The 27366-nt window shown below is 36.2% G+C and overlaps 1 protein-coding gene across 1 annotated transcript in view; it reads left to right on the top strand.

Moving 5' to 3' along the window:
* DIAPH2 (diaphanous related formin 2) overlaps nucleotides 1-27366 on the top strand; it is a 904603-nt gene that overhangs the window by 30260 nt on the left and 846977 nt on the right. Inside the window, exons 2-3 of the mRNA XM_073013533.1 lie at nucleotides 21996-22028; nucleotides 24816-24992. Coding sequence (XP_072869634.1) covers nucleotides 21996-22028; nucleotides 24816-24992 — 210 coding nt within the window. The remainder of the gene's footprint in view (nucleotides 1-21995; nucleotides 22029-24815; nucleotides 24993-27366) is intronic.

Below are 27366 nucleotides of genomic sequence, written 5' to 3'. Positions count from 1 at the left end.
ATGCGCCACCACACCCAGCTAATTTTGTATTTTTAGGGGAGACTGGGTTTCTCCATGTTGGTCAGGCTGGTCTCGAACTCCCGACCTCAGGTCATCCGCCTGCCTTTGCCTCCCAAAGTGCTGGCATTACAGGCATGAGCCATCGCGCCTGACCTGTGTGTAATATTTTAACATCTAACTTCCTTATTAGTTTGTAACTCTATGAAAGCATGGATCATGTTTCATTTTTTGCTCAACATTTTACCTGTAGCACCCAGCACAGTGTCTGGCATTTTAGCAAGTATTTATTAAATATATGTTAAATGAGTGAATGAATGAGTTAATAAATAAATCAATAAATTGTATCAATGCTCTTTTTTTCCATAGTGATTGATAACTATGTTTTCAATGCTTTGGCAAGTTTATTTTGCTTGGAGAATTTTACCTATAAGATAGCAGAAAAGCTAGACAAAATAATTTGAAACTTTGTATCAGAAGAGACTAGACACAAAAGTTTTTCAAACCCCATTTTTTGTATATATGTGTCTGTGTGTGTACATATGATTGTGTATGCTTAAGTATTAAAGATAGTGTGTTTTCAAGTGAATTAATTTGTGATAGCTATTGACCTAGCAAGGAAAATATTAGGTAACTCTTTTTAAAAATTGTTGTTATTAAGCAAGGGACATTTCTTGACTTTCTTAAATGCCATGAATGGTTAAATAGTGAATTAGAGAGTTCTGTGTCTTTTAAAAAATTACCACACTAAAACTTTGCTTGCATTCTTATAGGATAAATGTATATTGCACACAAAATCATGTGTATGATTTAAATCTTAGTGAAGACTTGCATGCAGCTTGTTTCTGATAATTATTTGATTACTCTTCAGTCCAAATAAAAAAAAAATCTAGGTAGCAAGGCATTTATTCACATCATTCATTTTTGTGCAACAAAATAGTCTTGCAGTTGACAGTGAACTTTAGAATGCAGGTTTTCAACTCAGGGCAATAATTATTAACAATACGAATATTCACCTTATGAATATTGACTATACGAATATGCAAGCTATTAATGGAGTCAAATGTCTTTAAAAGTCACACTCCAGGGAAACTTGTTGCAATTCTTCACTCTTTATGGCTGGATTATATATGCTTTCCCATGGCAGTATTGATTACACAGTGAAGATTTATTCTCTGTCACCACTGGAGTTACATAGTCCTAGTGAAGAGGAAGTGGGGCACATGCAAGATGTAATGTGGTGCTTTGCTTCATCTTTATTTCTATTTTAAGCTTCAATGACCTAGACTAGAGTATTTTACAAGAAATTTTATGTGTGATTAAGAATGAGTCTTTTCATGTTTGATTAATGATGAGAAACTATAGGGTTTAAGGGAGTGACTGCTACCCAGTATGTATTTAAACATAGCCAAAAGTAGCAGTCTTATCATAGAAATATTTTCATGGACATAATAGCATGCGAATAAGATGCATTTGTTGTCTTCTTTGCTTTTGGCTTAATCTTTTTTTTTTTTTCTTCTTGTCTTGCAGTATCCCTCCAAAACAAAAGGCATAACCTAACACTTTTATTGTACTTTGAGTACCTCTCCTCTGGACCAGGTCAACCATACAAGTCTTTCAGTCATCTGGTTAGGATAGAAAACTTATTTTGCCTTAGTATTAACACATCTCAGATTACAATGGATAAACTGAGCCTTTAATATAATAAGTGCGCAACATTTTGCAGATACGTTTAATCATTGTCCCTTCAATATAGTCACTCTGAAAGAGAGGGATTTTGTTTTAATTTTGTTTTGATGCTGCTACCGTTTTAAAAAATGCCTTTAGGATTGTTTGGGAACTGTATTCAGAATTAATTTTGTAAGAAACATGAGAAAGCTATTCTTATGGTCACATTACTTTTGAGTCTAGCATACACTTGAGAGCCTGCAATAGTAATCAGAGTTTATTGTTTTTGAAAAGGAGCAAGTGATTTGAGTATGTACATTCTAGTGTATTAAAGAATAAATTCAATCCTTATATTATCTTCATACCTTATAATGGAAATAAGTTAGTTGCTGATGTATAGTCTCTTATGTATTGTTTATTTAGGCAGCTTTATTGTTTAAATATAATTGACATACAATAAGCTGCACATACTTAATGTTTACAGTTTGCTAAAGCTTTGCATATGTGAAAACCATCCTCACAATAAAGACAGTGAACATATTCATCACCCTCAAAGGGGTTATATACCTCTTGGTTACCTCCCATCCCTCTCTTCCATCCCCAAACTGAGAATCCGTTGGCACATTCATCAGTTTTCTGGAAGAGTTGCTGTAGAATTGATGTTTACTAGAGCACCCCAGTAAAGCCATAGTGTTGGGTCTTCTCTCGTTGTTTCTCAGTTTTATGGATCTTCAAAGAAGCAACTTTTGGTTTTATTTTTCTATATTTTGATATTTCATGATTTAAATTTTGACCCCTTATTTCTCTTAGCTTGCTTACTTTGAGTTTCATTTGCTTTTCTTTGTCTGTTTCCCTAAGTCGACAGCGAAGGTCATTGATTTGAGAACTTAAGTTTATATTTTATAATATAGGCATTCATTGTTAGAAATTTCCGCTCTAATTATTGCTTTTTGGTGTCCCACAAATCCTTCTATTTTGTGATTTTAATTTTACTTAGTTTAAATATTTTCTAATTTCTCTTTTGATTTCTTCTTCGACCCATCATTTACTAGAAGTATTGTTTATTTTCCAATTATTTGGGGATTTTGTAGAAATCTTTTGGTTTTGATTTCTAAAGACTGCTGTGGTCAGAAAATATACTTTGTATGACTTGAAGACTTTTACATTTATTGAGACTTTGTTTTGTGGTAAATGTTCCATGTGCACTTGACAAAAAAATATGTAGTCTTCTGTTGTTGGGTCTAGTCTTGTTCAGGTCCTCCATATCCCTGCTGATTTTCTGTCTGCTTGTTCTATCAATTATTGAGAGAAGAGCATTGAAGTCTGACTGTTACTATGGATTTGTCTGTTTCTCCTTGTAGTTTTCTGTTTCTGCTTCGTGTATTTTGAAGCTCTGTTATTACAGGCATAACTGTTTAGGATTGTATATCCTCCTGATAATTGACCCCTTTATCATTATGAAATGACCCTTTTTATACCAGGTGATTTTTTTTTTTTTTTTTTGCTGTGAAATTCACTTTGCCTGATATTAATATAGCCACTCTAACCTTCTTTTGACTAGTGTTAACATGGTTTATCTTTTATCCTTTCATATAACATGTCTTTCCCCCACCCCCTCTGGCTGCTTTTAATATTTTTTCTTTATCACACTGGCTTTCAGTAACTTAAGATGTGCCTTGGTGTACTTTTCTTCATATTTCTTGTGCTGGGGTTCTTTGGGCTCTTGGGAATCACTGGTTTATATATTTTTTAATTTTTATTTTTTGTGGGTACATAGTAGATATATATATATAGAGAGAGAGATATATATGGTCACATGAGATATTTTGATACAGGCATACAATGTATAATAATCACATTGGGGGAAATGGGCTAACCATCACCTCAAGCATTTATCCTTTGGTACAAACAATCCAATTATACTCTTTTACTTTTTAAAAAATATACAATAAACTATTGTTGACTGTAGTCACTTGATGGTGCTATCAAATACTAGATCTTAATTATTCAATCTAACTTTATTTTTGTACCAATTAGCCATCCCCACACCTCACTCTCCAACTTCCCAACCTCTGGTAAACATCATTCTACTGTCTATCTCCGTGAGGTCAATTGTTTTAATTTTTTTAGATCCCACAAATAAGTGAGAACATGCAATGTTTGCCTTTCTGTGCCTGGCTTTTTTTCACTTAATGTGTCCTTCATTTCCATCTGTGCTGTTATAAATGACAAGCTCTTGTTCTTTTTTATGGCTGGATAGTACTCCATTGTATATATGTACCACATTTTCTTATTATTATTATTTTTTTTTTTGATGGAGTCTCACTCTGTTGCTTAAGCTGGAGTGCAGTGGCATGATCTTAGCAGACTGCAACCTCTGCCTCCCACATTCAAGCTATTCTCCTGTCTCAGTTTCCCAAGTAGCTGGGACTACAGGCGCGTGCCACCGTACCCAGCTAATTTTTGTATTTTTAGTAGAGATAGGGTTTCACCATGTTGGCCAGGCTGGTCTCGAACCTCTGACCTCAGGTAATCCACCCGCCTCGGCCTCCCAAAATGCTGGGATTACAGCCGTGAGCCACTATGCCCGGCTACCACATTTTCTTTATCCATTCATCTGTTGATGGATACTTAGCTTGCTTCCAAATCTTGGCTGTTGTGAATAGTGTCACAAGAAACATGAGAGAGCAGCTATCTCTTTAATATACTGATTTTCTTTCTTTTGGGTATATACTCAGCTATGGCATTGCTGGATCATATGGTACTTCTATTTTTAGTTTGTTGAAAAACTGCTAAATTGTTCTCTATAGTGGTTGTACTAATTTACATTCCCACCAACAGTGTACGAGGAATCCCTCTTTTCCACATCCTTGCCAGCATTTGTTATTCACTTTCTTTTGGATAAAAGCAATTTTAACTGAGGGTAACATGATATCTTTGTAATTTTGATTTGCATTTCCCTGATCAATGATGTTAAGTACCTTTTCATATACCTGTTTGCCATTTGTATGTCTTCTTTTGAGAAACATCTATTCAGATCTTTTGTCCATTTTAAAATTGGATTATTAGATTTTTTTCTCTATATAGAGTTGTTTGAGCTACTTATATATTCTGGTTATTAATCCCTTGTCAGATGGGTAGTTTGCAAATATTTCTCCTGTTCTGTGGGTTGTCTCTTCACTTTGTTGATTGTTTCCTTTGCTGTGCAGAAGATTTTTTAATTTGATGTGATCTCATATGACCATTTTTGGTTTAGTTGCCTGTGCTTGTGGAATATTATGCAAGTAATCTTTGCCCAGTCTGATGTCCTAGAGACCTTCCCCAATGTTTTCTTGTAGTAGTTTCATAATTTGAGTTCTTAGATTTAAGTCTTTAATCCACTTTGATTTCATTTTTGTATATGGAGAGACACAGAGGTCTAGTTTCTTTCTTCTGCATATGGAGATCCAGTTTTCCCATTACGTTTATTGAAGAAACTGTCCTTTACCCGATGTATGTTCTTGGCACCTTTTTTGAAAATGAGTTCACTGTAGATTTATGGATTTATTTCTGTGTTCTCTATTCCGTTCCATTGGTCTCAGTGTCTGTTTTTATGCCAGTACCATGCTGTTTTGGTTACTATAGCTCTATAGTATAATTTGAAGTCAGGTAATCTGATTCTTTCGGTTTTGTTCTTTTTTCTTAGCATAGCTTTGGCTATTCTGTATCTTTTGTGGTTCTGTATAACAGTTACCATTAAAAAAAAATTTCTGTGAAGAATGTCATTGGTATTTTGATAGGGATGCATCAAAAACAAAAAAGTAAAAAATGAAAACACAAAAACCAGCTTGACATGGTTAATTAAAGTGATTGGGATTTTTACAGTTCTCATTTACTTTTCTACCCTTCTACCTGAGCATCTGGTTAATTGTAGCTGAACGTTAACCAACCCCTTCCAACTTTCTTGCTTAGACTCCAGGTATAACCTCTTGGATTCAGGTCAAAATTGGTTACTGAATAATTATCTTAACCTCAATCTGACAGTCTCCTTTTACTTTGCTTAATAGTTATCTGGCAATTATTTTCTTTACTGAACTTCATTCGTCCTTAAAAACTGGGAGGCTGAGGCAGGAGAATGGCTCGAACCCGGGAGGCGGAGCTTGCAGTGAGCAGAGTCCGCGCCACTGCACTCCAGTCTGGGCGACAGAGCGAGACTCCGTCTCAAAAAAAAAAAAAAAAAAAAAAAAAAACTGTGTACATATAGCTTCTTTCAGTTTCCAAACATTTTTCCTTCTAATTATTGTTTCTCTGGTCATGTGATGTCTTTTCCTTGCCTATTGTTTATTACAAAAATCTCTCCAGCCTTGGTCAAAATTCCATCCTCCTGGGTTCACATACCACAGGTTCCAGCTCAAGCACATATTGTATTTTTATTAAAAATATAGCACAGATACAGAATTTTGGTACTAACAAGAACCGTACAGTTTATTACTTATACTTGAAGAGATTGAGAGTATACTTCTCAATCTCTCTTCAGTAAGCAGCATCTAGGTTTTGCCTTGTCACATGATGCTTAAGGTATTTTCACCCTTGATTATTGGAAAAATTTAGCTAAACCTTATTAGAATACTTCAAATACATAATATAGTTTGGGGATTATTTTATTAGCATAACTTTGTATGTTCTTTAAGCTAGAGCATTCTCATTGGTCATGTTGGCAGGGAGAAGAGAAGCCAGAAGAAAATTCAAGTCACTCTTCAGTAAGAACAGATATTAATATTTCATGGATTTTTGGCAGAAAACGTCCCATCAATTTGATGGATTTTACTTGTGATAAATATACTTCCAGAGAGTTTGCAACAAACCACTCAGTTATAAATGGATATTTCTGAAGTAATCCTTTCCGATTTGTTTTCAATTCTAATCCCTCCGCAATAAAACTGTACCCTAGAATGATCTAATTAAAACATATGAGATGTAGAGACTAGGTATCTTTTTAGTAACATATTATACATGTGACCTCATTCTATACTGGTTTTCCTTGTCCTGATTCCATTCAGTAGGACTGTTAGACCTATGGTTCTACCTTCTTACTGGAACTGGAGGGAAACTTCTGTTTGACAAAGCTAGGTCAAAGAAAATGAATTTTTTTGTTGTTGGCTGTCTCCAGAGTTTATCTTGAAATCATCAAGTACCTGAGGGATTAAGTTAATACACTCACTTTGCATGTTGCTGGAACTAAAATTAGGTAGAAGAAAGCAGAAACTAGGAAGTTTTTATGTTTGTTTAAAGATTTATTATGTATTATGGGTGTACCTAATCTTCTTGTCATGTAATTTAAATAAATAGGATAAATATTTTTAATGTAAATCCAAACTGAAAATTCACTTCGCAGAGATCATTAGCATTTATTTCATGTCATTTTCCTTCTATAGTTTTAAAATGCAAATACCATGGGAAAATCTTCTGGTATATGCTCATGAGAGTGCATTTGTTGCCTACTATTTCCTATTTTACAGTTGGCTAGTCAAGTGCTGACTAATGAACACAAAGTCTGTGTTTGCAAATAAATGTAACAGCTTTTATACCCAAGCTAAGTTTATGTAAAGTGATCTAGGAGACACATGACCTTTGTGCTCCATAGCCTTTGCTCAAATTCTGAAAGTAAACTATGTAAATGATCTAAGATGTCAGGTCAAACAGCTTCAACGGTTTTCAACCAAGGGACCTATTGAATATGTTGAGGTGCTTCCATCTCTACTATGATGGGTCATACATCATATCATAGTACCGTGTTTGCTGTTTACCTTGTGAAGGTGTATTTGCTGCTGGAACCATGATGCCGCCTACAGGACAGAGAACATTATATCATACGGTTCTGTTTTTACCTCAGTATGCCTTGGTTTCCTAATCAGAAAAATGGGAATAATAATAATAGCTACATTACAGGTTTGTTTTAGGAATTAATTAAATCAGAGAACTAAAAACAATGCCTGGCACACAGAAGGTGCTCAGTGAATTTCATAAATAGTAGTACTAATAGTAGTGATGCTCGGTCGAGCTTTTCTTTTTTCTTTTTAATATACAAATTATAAATTAACGTAGTTTCCTGTTAGGTATTCATGTCTACAATACGGCATTTAAAGAGACTCTTGGCCGGGTACAGTGGCTCATGCCTGTAATCCCAGCACTTTGGGAGGCCAAGGCGCGCAGATCACCTGAGATCAGGAGTTTGAGACCAGCCTGGCCAACATGGTGAAACCCCATCTCTACTAAAAATACAAAAAATTAGCTGGGCGTGGGGGCGGACACCTGTGATCTCAGCTACTTGGGAGGCCGAGGCAGGAGAATTGCTTGAACCTGGGAGGTGGAGGTTGCAGTGAGTCGAGATTGTACCACTGCAATCCAGCCTGGGCAACAGAGCGAGACTCCGTCTCAGAAAAAAAAAAAAGTGAAAGAGACTCTCATTCATTCATTTGTTCCCTCCTTCTCTCTTCCCTTGTCCCTGTTTCCTTCCGTTCCTCTACTGTATTTCCTTGACTTGTTGCTGTGTAGCTGCAGCAGTGTATGCAAACCAGGCAGGCTCTAATGGCTAAAAATTGGTTTGTTTGGGCTACATTTAAAATAATTGGATATGTAGCAATTTGAGGTGGGCTTTGAGCTAATGGGTCTTATCCTGCTGTGAAGAAGTAAACAACATAAGGCCAATATACAGAGGCCATCTTTAATCCATTTATGTAATATATACAAAACTACAGAAGACCCACTTCCTGCCTTAGGAAATTCATACATTCTAGTGAGAAATTATCACACTATGATAAGTTCTGTAATCAAGGTTCGAACTCAAACCTTGGGAGTAATAAAAAAAATTCCACTTTTGTGGTGTTTCCAGGTTTTTTCAAGCATATCGTAGCTCAGGAAGCACTCTATATTGTTGGCTACTAGTGACTGACATTGTATCATAACTTTTAAGTTTTAAAACTGTGTCGCCCTTTCAATATCTGTGGGTTACGTGTTCATATTCAGTTATGTTTGTAGCTTTGAGTCTACATGTAGTCTCATTTCTGCATTTCATGTGAAAGAAAATGCCAGTCTTAGCACATTCTCTTATGCTATTAATGGAGACGGGGAGAAGTCATTCTAGTGCCTTCCTAAAAAAAGTGATCGCTATTTAAAGCTCAAGTAGGCGGGTGCTTGTGTATAGTTTATGAAATTTGAGATACTCATAGCTCAGTGAATACCTGAAAATGAAGAGACCTTTTAACCTGGTGGGTCAAGTTTGACTTAAGTTCTTGAACAAATTCACTGTAAGAACTCTAGAGGCAGTGTTTATGAAGGAGTTTAGATGCCAGGGCAATTTTTTTAATAGAAGGAATAAAATTGCCCCTTGTTTCCCAATTAAGACACCTAAGAAGCTTGATATGGAATGATGTCTTCTGTGGTTACCCTCTGAAGTCTTATGTTGAAATAAGTGGCTGTCTCTCTTCTGTCCCTTTATGTACCATCACTAGTATAGCCAGTCCTGCCTGTAGAAAGGAAAAACCAAGTTTTTTACACCCCGTGTTAGAATGTGTATTTTCTACAGAAACTGTTTCAAAGGAGAATGGAGTTGGAATACTACTTACTACCAGTGTGACTCTGAAGGTGTATTATAGATTTTTATAGGATTTTAATAAGGTTTTTAAAAGCTGATTTGCGAATTCAACCATCATTGAGAACTTTGTTTCTGTAAGAAAATGTAGTGACAGAACTAACTCCATATGTTTCATCAGGGCTATAAAGGGCCCACGTATGTAGAAAACTTCAGTAGTATTGCTTACGGCTACTAAATAGGTCATTTTGTTGAAAATAAGTTTAACATTATTAGCAAATAGAATGGTAATTGAAGAGAAGTTAATTTAGGAATTTTATTTAAAAACTTGGCTATGATTATGGTACTGACACAGTAATGTGGGGCCAGAACTTATGGTAACCCCATAAGAGTAATTCTGTAATTTTTTTTTTTTTTTTGAGACGGAGTCTCATTCTGTTGCCCAGCCTGGAGTGCAGTGGTGCGATCTCGGCGCACTGCAACCACTTCCTCCTGGGTTTAAGTGAGTCTCCTGCCTCGGCTTCCCGAGTAGCTTGGATTACAGGCGCCTGCCACCACGCATGGCTAATTTTTTTGTATTTTTGGTAGAGACAGGGTTTCACTGTGTTGGTCAGGCTGGTCTTGAACTCCTGACCTCAAGTGATCCGCCCGCCTCGGCCTCCCGAAGTGCTGGGATTACAGGTGTGAACCACCACACCTGGCTAATTCTATAAATTTTTAAGCATATCTATATTTGTTTTTCAATGATCTACTGACTATAAATCATTCTGTCAGCTTCATAGTAACATTTAAGTTCAACCTACCCAGTCCCTAATTGGGCAAACTGTTATAAAACCAAATTATGCAGCAGTGAGGAAAATAGAAACTTGAATGAATGCTATTAAAAGAAGTTTAGACCATCTCAAATTTATCCTCATAATTCAGACTTTCTCTGTTTTCAAAGAAGACCTCTCATACACATTGAGTGTTATTGGTAGATTTGACATGGCAGGAGTCTTACGTGCAGACATGTAATATGTATCTGTCATTGGTTTTCAGGAGCCCCTATGAAAGGGCTTCATTTTGCTGGTTTGAAGCCTTTGTTGGCATCAACAAAGTCAAAGAGTTGTAGGCAAGGTTAACAGCCACTTCATATTTAACGGGTTTATGCAAACTGTGATCTGTATATTGATTATATAAAATACATCACTATTGTCTTAACATCTAGATGAAAAGGAAAAAAATGTTTTCTACATCAAAATCTTTAGACTTAAAAATCTCTGTGATTCATGATATTAATTAAAAGAGAAAAGAAAAATCTGAAGAATTTGCTTTGACCTGTATGTGTATAAGGGTCATTATAAGGGTTAGTGCTTGGGTTGCTTGTGAGTTTTCAGGCAAAGGGACATACAGCTCATCTTTTTTATATTGCAACTGATCGGTGATTAATACTTAAGAGGCTTCAGGGGCTAAGTATAGTTGCTGATTTATTTGCAACTCTTACTCCACTTCAATTATTTAAATACAGTGAAGAGTCCATCGTGAAAAACACAGAGTAGAAGAAATTTGAGATCTATCAGCATAAACAGATACAAGTGTTGCTTTGCCCAAAGTCATAAAAAGGTAAAAAAATTAAAACTACCTGTTAATTCATTATGATATTATTTGTAAAACACAGTGACATAAATGATATTTTCCTGCAATATGTTATTTATTATTTTGACAATTTCTGTCACTATCTTGAGAAAGAATCTCTTATCCAAATTAAAACTAAGTAAAAAACTATTTAAGGAACATTACGAGACAAAAGGTTTTCTCAGAGTTATCACTACTCAGCATAGAATCTGAAGCCCATTGGGGGGGAAAAATGAAGTTTATAAAATTGAATAATTTATAATACTAAATTTTTCCAAAAACACTTTTTAAATTTTCTGAAAATTATTTTTGTTCACCATATAATCACATTCTGCTTAAGCTTTTCCACTTTAAATATTTGATATAATATTCAGTGATTTGTAAAGTTCTTCCTGTGTGAGTAAATGAGCTGTTTTTGTTTTCCATCTGGAGAAGTTTGTCTACTTTCACTCTGGAAATGATTTTTTATGGGTTACACCTTTGGATACATGTGTTCCAAGAGCTAAACAACTGCTATACAAGTGAACTTTGAGACATGACTCATTCCTGAATTGGGGATTGTTTGCAAATTCAAGACTATCAGTTAAAAGTACTAATGGTGAAGTTAACTTAAATCACTCTATGACTTTTATGTGTTTTTTCCTACAAAAAATATGTTATAATAATACCTTGTTCACAACTCAGGTATAATTTTCAGTTTTCGGCAATTTATACTCTTGAATTTTTAAAGCAGTGAATCATTTTGTTTTGTCAGATTAATTTTGCAGCTACATCAGAAAACTAAATGATGTGGTTATTTGTAAACGCTACTTGAAGTAGATAGATGGCAAGTCATTGTGAGGTGAAGTATCTCCAGAGTGATAATCATAGCCATTTAGAGGTTCTTTTTGCGTTATAAAGATAGTAATCATAACAACAGATATTTAAATTACTCTATTTAATACAAACAGCAATCATATGTCTGGGTACATTGCTTCAATAACAAGCGTAATTTTAAACAAAATTATATATACTAACTGCCTTATCTATTTCTATTGCTCCCATCCTAGACTGTTTTTATCATCTTGCAACTGGATCACATTCTCTCTCTGTCGCTCTCTTCCTCTGTCTCTCTCCTCCCCCAGCCCCAATTCTGTCAATCATCACAGGTTTGAGTACTTACTGTGTGCTAGAAATCGTGCAAAAACCTGAGGACACAGTGGGAATCGAGGAAAAACCTGGTCCTTACTACATTGAGTTTATGGTATTGCACAGAAGACTGATATTGATAGGTAATTGGGATTTGATAATTGGAATGTGTTGCAGAAGGGGAAGTTCAGGAACCATGGGAGACTAAAACAGATCAACTGTATCCTTAGCTGAGAGCAGAACAGTTGAGTAGAAGATGGCCAGATGATTAAGAAAGAGGTGAGGTGGGATGGAGGGAGTGCTCTAAGCAGAACAAAGAGCACATGGAAAGGCCCAGACTGAAAAAGAGCTAGAGCTCTAACCAGTATTATTATACTGATAAAGACTGTTGCACACAGATTTCAGAATACAGATAGAGGTTCTAGAGCGTGTGTTATAGTCAGACCTAAATGCTAATCTGGACTGTGTAATTTATTATCTTTGTGATTTAGGCAGATGACTTAATTACTATAAACCTTGATTTCCTGAGGAGCAAAACAGGACAGTACCTTCTTGTACATAGGATTATTGTGAGGATTTAAATGAGGCAATGCATCTAAAGCTCTTAGCATAGTGCCTATAAATGCTCAGTAAATGGTAACTATTGGTTAGTTAGAATAGACCCAACTTGCTGTTCTCTGCAAGCCGCCCTTTTAGCCTTTGATTCCTTCTTCAGTTTATTCTAAATATTACAGGTCCACAACCCTTTTCTGAAATTCTAAAATATGAATGCTCTGAAAACAGACTCTTATCATTTGGCCACAAACCCCAATCTTCTTAAAACTGTATAGGTACTCTTTATCCTGCTTTGTGGAATATCCATGTTTTCCTTTTAAACTTGAATGCATTTGAGTTAATGTGTTACCCCAGATCCTGCTTAGTGTGTTTTGTAAGATATGATACACCTAGCATATTTCTTTTTAAAACATGAAACATGCTGAGTTCCCAGACGTGTTTGGCTTGAAAGGTTTCAAATAAAAGATTGTACACGTGTGCCACCCAAAGTCAGCTTTCTAAAATACCATTTTCTCCAGGCAGGAGAATGGTGTCTTCAAATCAGAAAATCATAAGAACCCCTAGTGGTTTTCCAGTTTAGACTATTCCTTGTGGTTTTCAAGACTGCCTCTAATCCACCCTACATATTCAAAATTTAATCCCCTTGTACTTGAACCATTTGTTTCATATGTCTGTTCTCCTCAACTTCCCTGAAGTAAAATGTTAATGCTGCTCCTTTTGTCTGACTTCCCTCTTTCTCTCTTTGTGGCTCTTCAGATCCTCCCCAACAATTAGGCCATAATTCTTTGTAGTTTCTCAATGAAGCTATATTTTTCTATTTCTTCTCTGGATTCTTGTTGTACTTAAATGAATTTATTTACCAACATTCGAGCAGATATTATGTGCCAGCTACTGTTCTAAGTGTCAGAGATCTGAAAGTGAGTAAGACCGTTAAGGTCTCTACTGTTATGGAATATATTTTCTAGAGAGTAGAAGACAACCTATAATCCCAGCACTTTGGGAGGCTGAGGTGGATGGATCATGAGGTCAGGAGTTCGAGACCAGCCTGGCCAAGATGGTGAAACCCCATCTCTACTAAAAATACAAAAATTAGTCGGGCATGATGGCAGGTGCCAGTATCCCAGCTACTTAGGAGGCTGAGGCAGGGAATTGCTTGAACCCGGGAGTTGGAGGTTGCAGTGAGCTGAGATCGCGCCACTCCAGCCTGGGCGACAGGGAGACTCCGTCTCAAAAGAAAAAAAAAAAAAAAAAAAAAATAAAACAAGAGCACAAAGAAGTAAATAAGTGAACAATATCATTTCAGATAACAGTTAATGCTGTCAAGATAAGACAGGAGGGCTCACGCCTGTAATCCCAGCACTTTGAGGCAGGTGGATCATGAGGTCAGGAGATCGAGACCATCCTGGTTAACACGTGAAACCCTGTCTCTACTAAAAATGCAAAAATTAGCCGGGCGTGGTGGCGGGCGCCTGTAGTCCCAGCTACTAGGGAGGCTGAGGAAGGAGAATGGTGTGAACCCGGGAGGCGGAGCTTGCAGTGAGCCGAGATTGCGCCACTGTACTCCAGCCTGGGCGACAGAGTGAGACTCCGTCTCAAAAAAAAAAAAAAAAAAAAAAAGACAGGAGGATTGTGCCTTGGAAGAAAGTAAACTACATACCTGAGAAACTCATAGTTTAGCATTTAGTTATTTTTGTTTTTGTATGGTTAGTTGTTTTTTTTTTTTTGGTTTGACAGAGTCCCACTCTGTCACCCAGGCTGGAGTGCAGTGGCATGATCTCAGCTCACTGCAACCTCTGCCTCCTGGGTTCAAGCGATTCTCCTGCCTCAGCCTCCCAAGTCGCTGGGATTACAGGCGCCCACCACTACACCCGGCTAATTTTTGTATTTTTAGTAGGGGGGGAGGTTTCACCATGTTGGTCAGGCTGGTCTCAAACTCCTGACCTCAGGTGATCCACCCGCCTTGGCCTCCCAAAGTGCTGGTAGTACAGGTGTGTGCCACTACACCCAGCCTATATGGTTAGTTTTTACTCCCTGGTTAGACTGTAAATGCCTTAAGGGAAGAATCCTTAAACTTCTCTGTGCCATAAAGTATAAAATGTGTGCTTGATTAAGGTTTGGTTGAGAAATTTGTCGTTTTTTCACAGAGAAGGTGAAAGTCTGTTTATTAATTATAGAGCACTACTTGGCTAAATCATTGATCTAAAAGTATCTGTTATGTACAAAGTACTGTGTTGGGTTTTGAAATTTTTGTATTTGGCTAAAGCTAGCTTTTTCATTTCTGTTGCTTTTTATTCATAGACTAAGAAAGAAGAACTTTCATGTCTACACACCTTTTTTTCCCTTTTGAAATGGTTTAATATTGTGAACCCCCAAATTTTGAGACAGGTCTCAGTTTAGAAAGTTTATTTTCCCAAAGTTGACAATGCGCTTGTGAGACAGCCTCAGAAAGTCCTGATGATGTGTGCCCAAGGTGGTCGGTGCACAGCTTGCTTTTATACATTTTAGGGAGACATGAGACATCAGTCAATACGTAAGAAGTACATTAGTTCCATCCAGAAATGCGGAGATAACACAAAGTAAGGCCCCCCTACTGGGGGCTTCCAGGTCACAGGTAGGTAAGAGTCAGATGGTTGCATTCTTTTGAGTTTCTGATAAGTCTTTTCAAAAGAAGCAATCAGAATATGCATCTGTCTCTGTGAGCAGAGGGATGACTTTTAATAGAATGAGAGGCAGTTCCCAGCTTGAAGAGGCCCAAGATATTTTCCTTTCACAGTATAAAGCAAACAAACATTCTTTCTAGACCTGCAGAGGATGCTACTACTCTAAAAGCTGGATTATTCCTGCAATTGTTTCTGCTTAATTCAGGCACTAAGTGACTTCCACCAATTCATTAGTGTGAACATTCTTAAAGACCTGAGTGGCAGACGTATTTCCTGAACCATTTACCCTTGGTCCCAAAGCTGATCAGGTTTGTCACAGAGAGACTACTGGATTCCCATGTCATAGTCACCCCTCCTGGCAGTTCAAGATTCAGCTTTACAGCAAGACAATTCATTTAAGATTGAGCATAACTTGTTATGACAGATTTGTCAAAATTATCCAGTGAAGTAACATAGGCTTTTGCATTGTGAAGAAAACTGAAACCCTATACTGTGATGTCATATTTGTTTTCTTCTAGATAAATATTTTGTTCTCTATAAATTGAAAGAGCATCTTGAGAAGAGAATCTCAAAAGGATTTTTTTCTTGTCATAAAAATGGTGGAATGAATTTTGATTTGCAATGGCAAAGAACTCTGGTGGGTTAAAATTTGAGACTTTTGAATGACAGTACTTCTGAGATGGTGTGCTTATGGTCACAAAAATATAAAAATATTGCTCTACTAAAATGATGAAATGGACAGTTCAAGATGTTAACAATGGCAGAGTAAGGTGCAGAACTGGAACTTCATATCTGTAACTTCATCTTCTCAACTACTAGGCTTTTGAGCTTCGAGGGCAGGGCTATATCTCTCTAAATCCCCAGTGCCTGGCATACCACCACTTGATCTAGCATCTATTCTTAAGTGCTAATGGTGATAGAGGACTACAGTGCCTAAGATGAAGTGTAGGTATCTGAAAATGACTCTTACTTTTAGAAAGGAGATGAAAGAATGTTTGGGAGTAATTTTAAGTACACACAGTAAATAGTTCAGTGATTGCAAAAGCGAAAATTTGTTTTCTAAAAGGTCATCTTAGACTCAAACCTGTACATTGAGCTTGGTTCTAAAAATAAAATCAGACGTTGCTTTCTTGGTGAAATTAAACACAATTGAGAGGTACTTAACTAACACAAAATATCTCTATAATAAAGCATTTGAATGCCTGAACAGAATGTTCAGCTTGGTTACCAGGTGATTGGCCTTGAGTTGTTTGGATTGGTCTTCCTGGCTTTTAAAGTTCAGGAGTGAGTATAGGGTCTGAAAAGTTGGAAGGCAGGCCTTTGAATAGTAACTACTTCCCTCTGTGACTGCTGCTTATCTGAATAGGGATTGGGCAGGGATATCAGAGAAATCAAACCCTGAATCATTGGTTGATATTGATTACTTTTCTCAAGGTCCTTTCTGACTTGGAAAACATATGGAGATTATAACAGAGTATTACCATATCAGAGCTCTCAGAAGATTTATATTGTGTTGGTCTTTCATTCTTCTGATCTTCAACTAGAGTGTAACCTCCTTAAAGGAAGAGAGCATGCTTACCTTGTTTACCACTGTATTCCCAGTGCCCAGTACTCAACAGTTTCACTTGTGTCACTCGTGTCCGTGTGAAGAGACCACCAAACAGGCTTTGTGTGAGCAACAAGGCTGTTTATTTCACCTGGGTGCAGGTGGACTGAGTCCGAAAAGAGAGTCAGTGAAGGGAGATAGGGGTGGGGTCATTTTACAGGATTTGGGTAGGTAAAGGAAAATTACAGTCAAAGGGGGTTCTCTGACAGGTAGGAGAGGAGGTCACAAGGTGCTCAGTGGGGGAGCTTTATGAGCCAGGATGAGCCAGGAGAAGGAATTTCACAAGGTAATGTCATCAGTTAAGGCAAGGACCGGTCATTTTCACTTTTTTTGTGGTGGAATGTCATCAGTTAAGGCAGGAACAGGCCATTTTCACTTGTTTTGTGATTCTTCAGTTACTTCAGGCCATCTGGGTGTATACGTGCAGGTCACAGGGGATGCAATGGCTTAGCTTGGGCCCAGAGGCCTGACAAACAGGTGCATAGTAGATGATTAAATATTTGTTCAGCTGAAGTGAAGGTTGTTTTTTGTGTCCTATTGTACCTGCCATTCTTGGAACTCAAGAAACTTAAGGAAGGTAAAGAGTTGACCCTTCATCTCTATTGTAATGGCCAACTTAATGCATTTTATTTAAAAAGAGAAGAAAATAGTCAAACAGTGCGAATACGTTTTTTAGTTGATGGTGAGACTTTTGAATTATATGCAGTTTAGTTGTCCAATTTCACGATGTTTATAAAACATTGTATTACCATGTAACATTAGCCATAAGAGAGTTGAATCTTTACATCTTGCTGTTTTTGTTAATTTCTGCCTGATTGAGAAAATTAAAACTTAATTTTCTTACAATAATGACTCTTGCATTGCAATCACAACTTCAGCATTAGAGTTTATAAGTAAGTCAACCATTTCTCTTAGTCTTAAGGGGTTGAGACTCTGGAGTGATACTTTTATACGTATACAATATTCATATAATACTGTGCTAAGTTATATTTAATATAGCTGACCATAAATGAAGTTTAATAAACTCTGATTGCTTGACTAATGCACAGTCTTATTGCTTTTCCAGAGTTGATTTTAATGAAAATATATGGTCACTATACTTATTGGTACAATATGCCCTCATTGTAATGAGCATGATCATTAGATTTGCATAATAAAAAATGACTTTAATCAGTGCTTTTAATTCAGGGGTATGACTCTAATAAAGATTTTTGGGGGGGTCATTTTTGTTTCTGAATTTTTTAACTCCATAGTAGCTCTGTAGTGTTTGTACAAAGGAGTGAAAAATCCATGTTTACTTGCATGTGGTGTGAGAGATGCACCCATCCACATAAATGAATTTTGAGAGCTTGTTCTGGAAGAGCATCATTATAAATGAAAAAAAGTTTTTTGGTGTTTCTGTTGTTATTCTCAAGTCCTTTTATACCTTTCTTTTTTGACTAATATAGAAAGATAATTGTGTGGCAGACGGCCGGGCGTGGTGGCTCATGCCTGTAATCCCAGCACTTTGGGAGGCCGAGGCGGGCGGATCATGAGGTCAGTAGATCGAGACCATCCTGACTAACACGGTAAAACCCCGTCTCTACTAAAATTACAAAAAATTAGCCGGGCGTGGTGGCGGGCGCCTGTAGTCACAGCTACTCGGGAGACTGAGGCAGAAGAATCACTTGAACCTGGGAGGCAGAGCTTGCAGTGAGCCGAGATTGCGCCACTGCACTGCAGCCTGGGCGGCAGAGCGAGACTCCATCTCAAAAAAAAAAACTGTGAGGCAGAAATGCTTTAATTTTGTTTGCAGATCATTTAATCGTAACTTATACAATGATTTCGATACATGTTTAGTGTACAATGGCTAAAAATTACCCCTTATGAAATTCAGCCTTTTCATATCTGCTTAAAAATTTTCCTTCTTGATAGACCATATTTGTTCTTTTTTCTTACCAGTTATAACGAAGAGCTTTAAATAGTGTTATTATATTTATGAAAGCAGATTTTTACGAGGGAAATCTGAGAAAATATTCGTATTAAATGTATGTGGTTATACAGGATATCCACTCTAATTGAATGAAATTTACAAATCAAGAAATCAGGAGCGGGGTGTTTTTCTTTATGTTTCTCTATCACAAGTAGTTAGGATAATTTTTTACATAAGTATAATTTCCTATGTGCCTTGGGGTACTCTATCATTCTTGTTGCCTGTTAGGAAAAAAAAAAATTCTTTAAGAATAAAACAAAGCATACTCCTTCTCCAGTATTATTTTTGACCAGGAGTCCACATTTGGTTTATTAACAACTAAACTTTCAATTCAAGAGCAGATTTAGAATTAGAAATGGTATATAGCAAAATGGACATTCCCAATCAAAGGGAACAGTAGAGGCACAAACAGGACATCATGGGAGTATGCATTGGGAAGAGGATTTTAATTTTTGTTTTCTGTAGAATAGGGGTCATAAGGGAAGAAGTAGAAGGTAGCTTAGGGCTGAAACATACAGGCCTTTGAATTCCATATTAACGATATTCATCTTTATAGGTCATCAGGAGGCATTGAGTATTTATGAACAGGAGGGAGTATGATAGTCATTCATACTCTTTATTGAGCCTCAATGTGCCAAACACTGCTTTAGGCATTAGGGTTACATCCCTAAACCAGATGGGCAAAAATCCCTGTCCTTGTGGAGCTTATATTTTTTGTTGGAAAAACAGACCAAGATAATGATAATGAAGTAAATTATAGACTATGTTAGAATGTGCTAAATCTCGTTCAGGAGTGCCAGGAATGTGTGGAGGGAGGCAGACGTTTCCATTTGAAATAGGATGGCCTGGGTAGGCCTCACTGAGCAAAACCTTGAAAGCAAGATGAGGGAGTAAGCCATATGGACCATGGAAAAAGAGCATTCCAGGCAGAGAGAAGAGCCAGTGCATGTGGCTTATTGCCTCATTGGGGAGCTGTGAGGTAGTCAGTGTGACTGGAGCTGGGGGAATGAAGGGAGAGTAGTAGGAGATGAGGTCAGAGGGATATGGAGAGTGTACAAATCAGTAGGGCCTTGTAGGTCATTGTAATGACTTTGACTTGCACTAGGAGGGAATATAGCCCTTGGAAAGTGTTGAGCCAAGGAGTGACATGATGTGACTTCAGTTTTCACAGTGTCACTTTGTCAACTGTGTTCAAAATTAACTGTAGGAGAGCAAAGGTGGAAGCAAGGAGATAGATTAGGAAGTCACTACAGAAATTTAGTTAAGAGCTGATGGTGGCTTGAACCACATCTTTGCAGACTGCAGAATGATTATCATGGGTCTGGATAGCTGCTTGGCTATTGGAAATGAAGGAGAGGAAGAACATGATGTTGAAATCTTAAACCTTGACTAGATTATCTCAAATTCCATCTAACTCGAATAGTTTCTACCTCTATACTCTGTGGTTTACTATAGACAAAAAGTATGTTAATTCCAAAGAAGAGTACTGAGGGGAAGAGAAGACTTCTGTCTCATCCCATAGGACCAAGTGAAAATATTGCTAGCAATGCTTTTTTTCTTGTGTCTGTCTCCCATAATTAAACTGTCAACATGTATTCAACTGAGATACAGATTTGAAACATTTTAGACATATGTATACCTTAACTTAGATAATTTGACTAAAGCAAAAAGTATTTTCCCTTTATTTACATTCTTGCTTTGGAGATATAGATGGGTTTCCAGCCTGGAGTTTATAACCCCAAAAGATGGGAAGAGAAGGAAAGCAGTAGTTGCATGAAGAACTGTATAATCTGTCTCAAAAACCCAGGTGGACAAGCACACATAGGGATGGTAGCCGGGTTAGTTGAGGTACTTTTGATACTTTATCATTTTCTCTCTGATTTGGTATTGCAGGAAATCATGAAATTGGCCATTGTGTTTAAAACAGTTTTCTACAACCCACTAGAAAAATTAAGGAGAAAATACCTGGTAAGAGAGTTGCAGGGTGAATTTATCCTTCTTAAAGTGGTTTCAGTTCTGATATAAATAATTCCCACTTTTTTCCTAGGCAGTAAAGATTGATTGGGGTTTGTGTCAGTGGATGTGATGAAGACATAGTACAGAGATTAGAAGTTTAGATCCCTGAGGGAATCAGTGGATTAAAAGTAGAAAAAAAAAAAAAGAGTTATACATAGAATAGTATATTTGCCCCAGCTGATGTGGGGAGGATGGTCTTTAACAGCATTGGGTTAGTGGTATTTGAAGACAGTTTTCTGAGATCCAAGCAATTTTCATTTACTTAAAACTCATAATGGAATCCTTCCAACAGTGAGAAGACCCTATGTTTTTTAGTCTGCATGACCAAGTTGATACACATTTTTCAGCTTCTGTTGTAAGAAATAAATGTATAGGATCTGGCAGAACATTAAATTCAATTTCTAACAGACAATTAAAAAAAATCTGGTTCTTTCCTAATCACACCCCAATTGGCACCTCAACATATTTATAATAAAAACTATATTTCATGCTCATCATACATTATTGTAAGTTCTTGAACTATTCCGTGAATTCTGGAAGATAACTACATTGTTAGGTATTGCTTTAGTATTGCTGTACTCAAATTCTTCAAATAACGTTGCTCATATATATTCAATTTTATGTTCAAATAAGTTCAATTTTATTTAGAATATTTTGAAAATATTTCTAATTTATTTATAAGGATAGTTTTTTAAAAAGTTCAATTTTATTTAGCATATTTATAAAAGTGTCCTTTAAATATCCATCAGGAGTAACACAGTTCTTAGGCCAAGCTGTTTCATTATATTTCATTCTTGTTAAATGTGACATTTTTCCTATTGTATATGTTGTTGTTTTTTAAATTTAAGTATCTTAACTTGAGGATTCATTTCCAAACTTCTATATAACATGCAAGGGCTTATGATTTTGTGGTATCTTTTCTGACATTTCAGCACTGTGGTAGTGACGTCTGATCTGGATCTGATTTGGGACCTTGGGAGCCATATTTGAAAACAAATATAGACACCTTTGCCAAACCTTCATTTTGAATCATTAAAAAGTTTTTTTCTTTAAAGAATATATTGTTTATATGTTTGAACTTTCTGATTCTTTTTGACTGTTTACCGTTAATAAAAATGAAAATTATTAAATTATTTTATTGTTTGATTTATGAATTTCTCTTATCTGATTGGTTTTTTTTGTTTGTTTGTTTCTTTTTGGTTTTAATAGAACATTCAAATAAAAACTTTGGCAGATGATGTGGTAAGGTGGTCTTAGCATGCTATTACATTACTTATGCATGTTGCCTTTTTATTAAAATGGGTGGACATAAAAGCATTGATATATGTAAGATATGAAATGTCTGGATATTTATAAAGTATAGTAGAATGGAGTAATTGTCAATTCCGTGACTTCCTTTTCGAATATTAACATAAACAATTATATGAGATCCCAACAGAATTTTCATATCATCATCCTGATATTTACCTTAACCAAAAGTTTTCTAAAATCTCCATGTGAATCTAAACTCTGGAAAACACAGATGCTTCCTTTTTTGATGGCCAAATAAATTGTGAATATATTAAACATTAATATTAGAGGAAATTAATTTCCATTAGAAAGGAAATTAAGTTCACTATGTTGGTCAGATGTGTGCTACTAAATTTAAAAACCAATATTTTAAAGCTGAATTTGTCATAGTATATCTTATTAAAAATTATGGGCTCAAAATGTAAATATACCCTTTTATAGCTAAACTGTAAAAAATGGTATTTTAAGCATTGACAATTTTTTTTTGCTATGTGAAATTACCTATTTACAAATAATGTAAAGTAGTGATAGTGCTCAAAGGAGATGAAGGTATGTGGCTTAACTACATTTTCTTTTTTTTTTTTTTTTTGAGACGGAGTCTCGCCCCGTCGCCCAGGCTGGAGTGCAGTGACGCGATCTTGGCTCACTGCAACCTCCACCTCCCTGGTTCAAGCAATTCCCCTGCCTCACCCTCCCAAGTAGCTGGGATTACAGGTGCCCGCCACCAAGCCCGGCAAATTTGTATTTTTAGTAGAGACAAGGTTTCACCATCTTAGCCAGACTGGTCTCAAACTCCTGACCTCATGATCCACCCACCTCAGCTTCCCAAAGTGCTGGGATTACAGGCGTGAGCCACTGCGCCTGGCCAACTACATTTTCTTACCAAGGTATAGCTGAAATCAAAAGCTAATTTTCTAGAAAAAGTGAAAGACACAGTGGAAGATCAAATATATATGTTATTAATGCTACTCAGTAAAAAGGCTAGTACTGGAAAAGTAAATATTAAGTGATATGAAGGGAAAGAGAAGAGACATGTTGATTTAATGGTCAGTTGCATATTTAAATGCTTTCATGTCCACCATATTTTTAATGAAATTTGACTGTTGAATATATCCTCAGCTTATTTTGGATTACTTAACTTTTTTCTTGAGTTGTTTGAAGATACACTATATAACTAAACCAACAATTTCCCTCAAAAAGTTAAAAGAAAATGTGAAAATGTAGTTCAAGATGATTAGAAGAAATGAATCTTAAGTTAATGTGAAGACTGGGATAGGAACCAGAGACTGGTGGATTTAGGAAAGTCACCTTCTCTGGGAAATGAGGGGATTGGTTTAGATTATTTTTCAAGTTTCTTCTCAGCTCTAAAATACTATGATTTATATAATCTCTTTGTCAGCAACCATATACTCAAATTACTTTGTAATCCTAAATAAGCTGCTTAAAACTGCTCACATTTCTTTCAAAGTATACTTTTTGGTTTTAAAAAAGTGTTCTTTGAATTAATAAAGTAAAAAGTATGCTCATTAATGAGTTCACATAATTTTACATAAGCTATGGTAATAACTTCTGTGATGTTCTTTGTATTGTTGAAGTAATTATATAAGGATTCTGGTAACATGGTGGTGAAGATATACTGTCCTGATATTTAACATGTCTGCTTGTTTAATGTGAACTTGATGGTGTGCATGTGCTTCCTAACAGAAACCATAATAAAACTGAGTTGCATTCAGTTTTATGCATATTACTAACTTTTGATGTCCCATGTTTTGTGGTTTAAAATAGAATATCCTAATTACATGCAACTGAAGTCATTAACTCACTTTATGTGAAATAGCAAGCTAATTAATTAGAGATTTTACATGGAATCAATGGTTCGAAGTCAATATCCATAAAATAGCAAGTTTTTCATAATATTTGTAGGAATAAGAAATTTCTGTTTATTATATTTCCAGTAAATGGAAAAGGTGATGTTTTTATCTTTGTTTTACTTCCTCATTGGTCCAACATTTTAGGGAAGAAAACACTGGGGGAAAATAATAATAGTAACAACAATAATAAATAGCAGTTAAGTGCAATAAACATATTAACTTATTTAAATTTCACAATAACCCTACTGTGTAAGTAATATCATTATCCCTATTTCAGAGATGAGGAAACAGAGAGACCAAGTAACTTTCACAGGGTTACTCAGCCAGTAAATGGCAGAGCTTGGACTGAAACCCAGGTAATCTGTCTTGAGTCCATGCTCTTAACCATTCTACTGCTACACTGACAGATTATTCATATATACTTGTCACAATTTTTGCAGCTTTGAAGGAGAAAAACATTACCATAATTTTCTCTTAGAATTGGATATCAGTAGCTCTTTTTAGTTTCTTTCTCTTTTTTCATAGTTCTAAATTTGCCACCAAAGACATTCTCCCTGAAACAACCAACAGGACTTTGATCCGAGACTTTTTTTTTTCACTTATTTGCTGTGCAAAACAGAAATGACAAGGGACTAAGTTTTACTTTTGAAGAATGCTTTTCACCCCCAGAGTTCTGAGGCTGAAGAGCTACTTCAGGGTTTCAAAATAGTACAATCTCTAAGTGGAGCTTGCTGCTTAAAATAGTATTTTGTCAAAAGACCATAATGATATGTATTATACTAAGTACCGTTTTGATGTTTCAATTCTTCATGTTAGTAGTTCTTGATCTTTTTCTCAGGGCTTTTTATTTATTTATTTTTGTTTGCAGCGTGACCGAATTACAAGTTTTAGAAAATCTACTGTCAAAAAAGAAAAACCTCTTATTCAACATCCTATTGATTCTCAAGTCGCGATGAGTGAGTTTCCCGCAGCTCAGCCATTATATGATGAACGATCTTTGAATTTGTCAGAAAAGGAAGTATTGGATCTCTTTGAAAAAATGATGGTAAGTTATACCCCTAATTTTGATGTAATTTTAAAATGTGTGTGCCCGGAATAGCACTGAGTTTTAAGGAGGTGTGTTTGTATGGACAGTGTTTATATCACATAAAGAAGAGACCGGAAACTTGATATAACAAAACTATTAGCAAAAGTATCCTTTTCATTTTTCTTTTCTCTTGGCAAAAATGTCCTTACCTGTCTGTCTCTTCCACTGTGAGCTCCTAAAAGTAGAGGCGGTTTTATTTATCTTTGTTTTCTACTGTTTATTAGTCTCCAGGACATCGAGTCAGTTTTTCAACTAACTGATTTGTGTGTCTGTTTCTACAAAGCAAAAGAGGCCTATGTCCTCTGCTGAAAACAGCACAAGGTCTCTTGTTGGGTATATGAAACAGACTTGGGAGGGTAGAGAGTAACAATAGAAGGGACAAAGAAATTAATTCATCCAAGTTTGTTCTATTAGCAACATTCACACAACCTATGTTTTCTAGCATGTTTCCTGTGTTTTATAGCTTGTGGCCTAAATAATTTCCTGTATTAGATAATGAATACAATATTTTGAGTATTCAGAAGTTTATGGCAGGAGAGGGGAGAAATGAGGAATTAAACCATATTACGTTGGTTAATTTGACCAGAGAAGAACTAGAGATCTTGATTGGTGATTCATTCATTCAAAATTATATCCCACATGTTACTGTACATTTTTTGTGGTTGTCTATTTATCTGTACTTAAGAGTCCACAGGAGTTTCAAAGGTCACCTTACACCAAAATAAAAGGTTAAGAATCAATGAAATCTAGACCCTACTGTGCCCACTACGGAACATCTTATCATCACCTCTCCTGCTACCCTCATGATTTATCTCCCACACCTAGAAGAGTTAGTAGGCCTTTAATAAATATTTGTTGGTAGGCCTTTAATAAATATTTGTTGGTAGTTGTTGAATGAATCCAAACAAAATTTCCCTTTATCTTTAAAATTTTCCTTGACTATTCCTTCCATCTAGCCACAACTGGCATTTTGGGTATTCCCCTGAAACAAGTCCTGACACTTTTACCCTTTTTCACTCTTCTTTCTGCTTCTGTGGTGCACCCTTTTTCCTGGGGCTCCTTTCATGCTCTCTTCTTTAAACCGTCTTTCAACAAACAACCTTTTCTCTTTTGAAGTCTGTTATTGCTGACCTTTCTTGATGATAGCACCTGGCTATACGTTTGTCCTTTACCCTTGCTACTTATTTTGGTGATTTCAACTATTATGCTAATAGCCCCTTCAATACGTTTTTTGCTCTTAGTTCCTTGTTTTTTAAACTCTGACTTTTGCATTTATATATTTAGCTAATTATAGGTATGACTATACCTTGGACTGTGTCATCCTTTAGAATAATTCCACCTCTAAGATCTTTAACTCTGAAGTTTTCCTTAGAAGCTAAACAATTTACACTACCTTTCCAAGACCCTTAATTTTACAGAGCATGTATTGTGTAGTGGTTAAAAACCTGGACTTTGGGGTCATTCAGAATGTTTGTAGCATTCCTTTCCTTTATCAAATAAGCTCTGTTGTGTCTTTAATTGCTAGTATTTTCTGATTACCTAGATACCCCTCAGTTTATCACCCTGGTGTCCTTAATCACTGAAAACAATGATGACAGCAACAAACACAGAAACATTCCTTGATACTATTAACACTTTTTATCTTTTCAAATCTTTCTTCTCTATAGGTAAAAATTATACTCATTGCTTTAAGCTGCTGACAATTTGGTTACTACTTTTGCAGTATTGAAATAGTTCTCCGAGTTCATCAGTGGCATTGCCATATTCAGTTTTTTTACACTCAACATTACAGGGCCATCTTCCCTTCATTGATTATCTCATTCACTTCTAATTTCTTGCCAAATCCCATTGGTTTTGCTTTTGTAATAACTGTTACATTTGTGTCCTCAGGTGTCCTCCAGCTGTTCTTGCCCTACTTTAGATGATAACCCTCTCTAGTAGTTTCTTGTGGCTACTAAAATAGCTTCCTAACTGGTGTTCCTCCCATTCTCCAGGTTTTGCCTATTCCAATCCGGTACTACCCTATGATTTGGACACAGAGTTCTTTTCTGAAGCCCCAGGTGGGCCTTTATGTTTTCAGAGAATCAGTTTATATGTCCCTACTCCGTTCCCTCAACTACGCTCCTAGATGCCTTTCACACCTTTGCTTTGCTGCCCCAACCTCAGAGCTCTTCCCCATCTTTATTCTCTGCTGATGACCTTGCTGCTTAATTTACGGAGTACATTGAAGCATTCAGAAGAGAACTTCCACAGGTTCCCACCACTACATTTACCTTTTAGTATCTGCATTCATGTATCTGTCTTGCTACCTATCACCATAGGTGAAATTTTC

This window comes from Chlorocebus sabaeus, chromosome X, assembly GCF_047675955.1.
Source record: "Chlorocebus sabaeus isolate Y175 chromosome X, mChlSab1.0.hap1, whole genome shotgun sequence".
NCBI lineage: Eukaryota > Metazoa > Chordata > Mammalia > Primates > Cercopithecidae > Chlorocebus > Chlorocebus sabaeus.
Note: the sequence above shows the minus strand (reverse complement) of the source record. Positions and strands in the feature narration are given on the sequence as shown.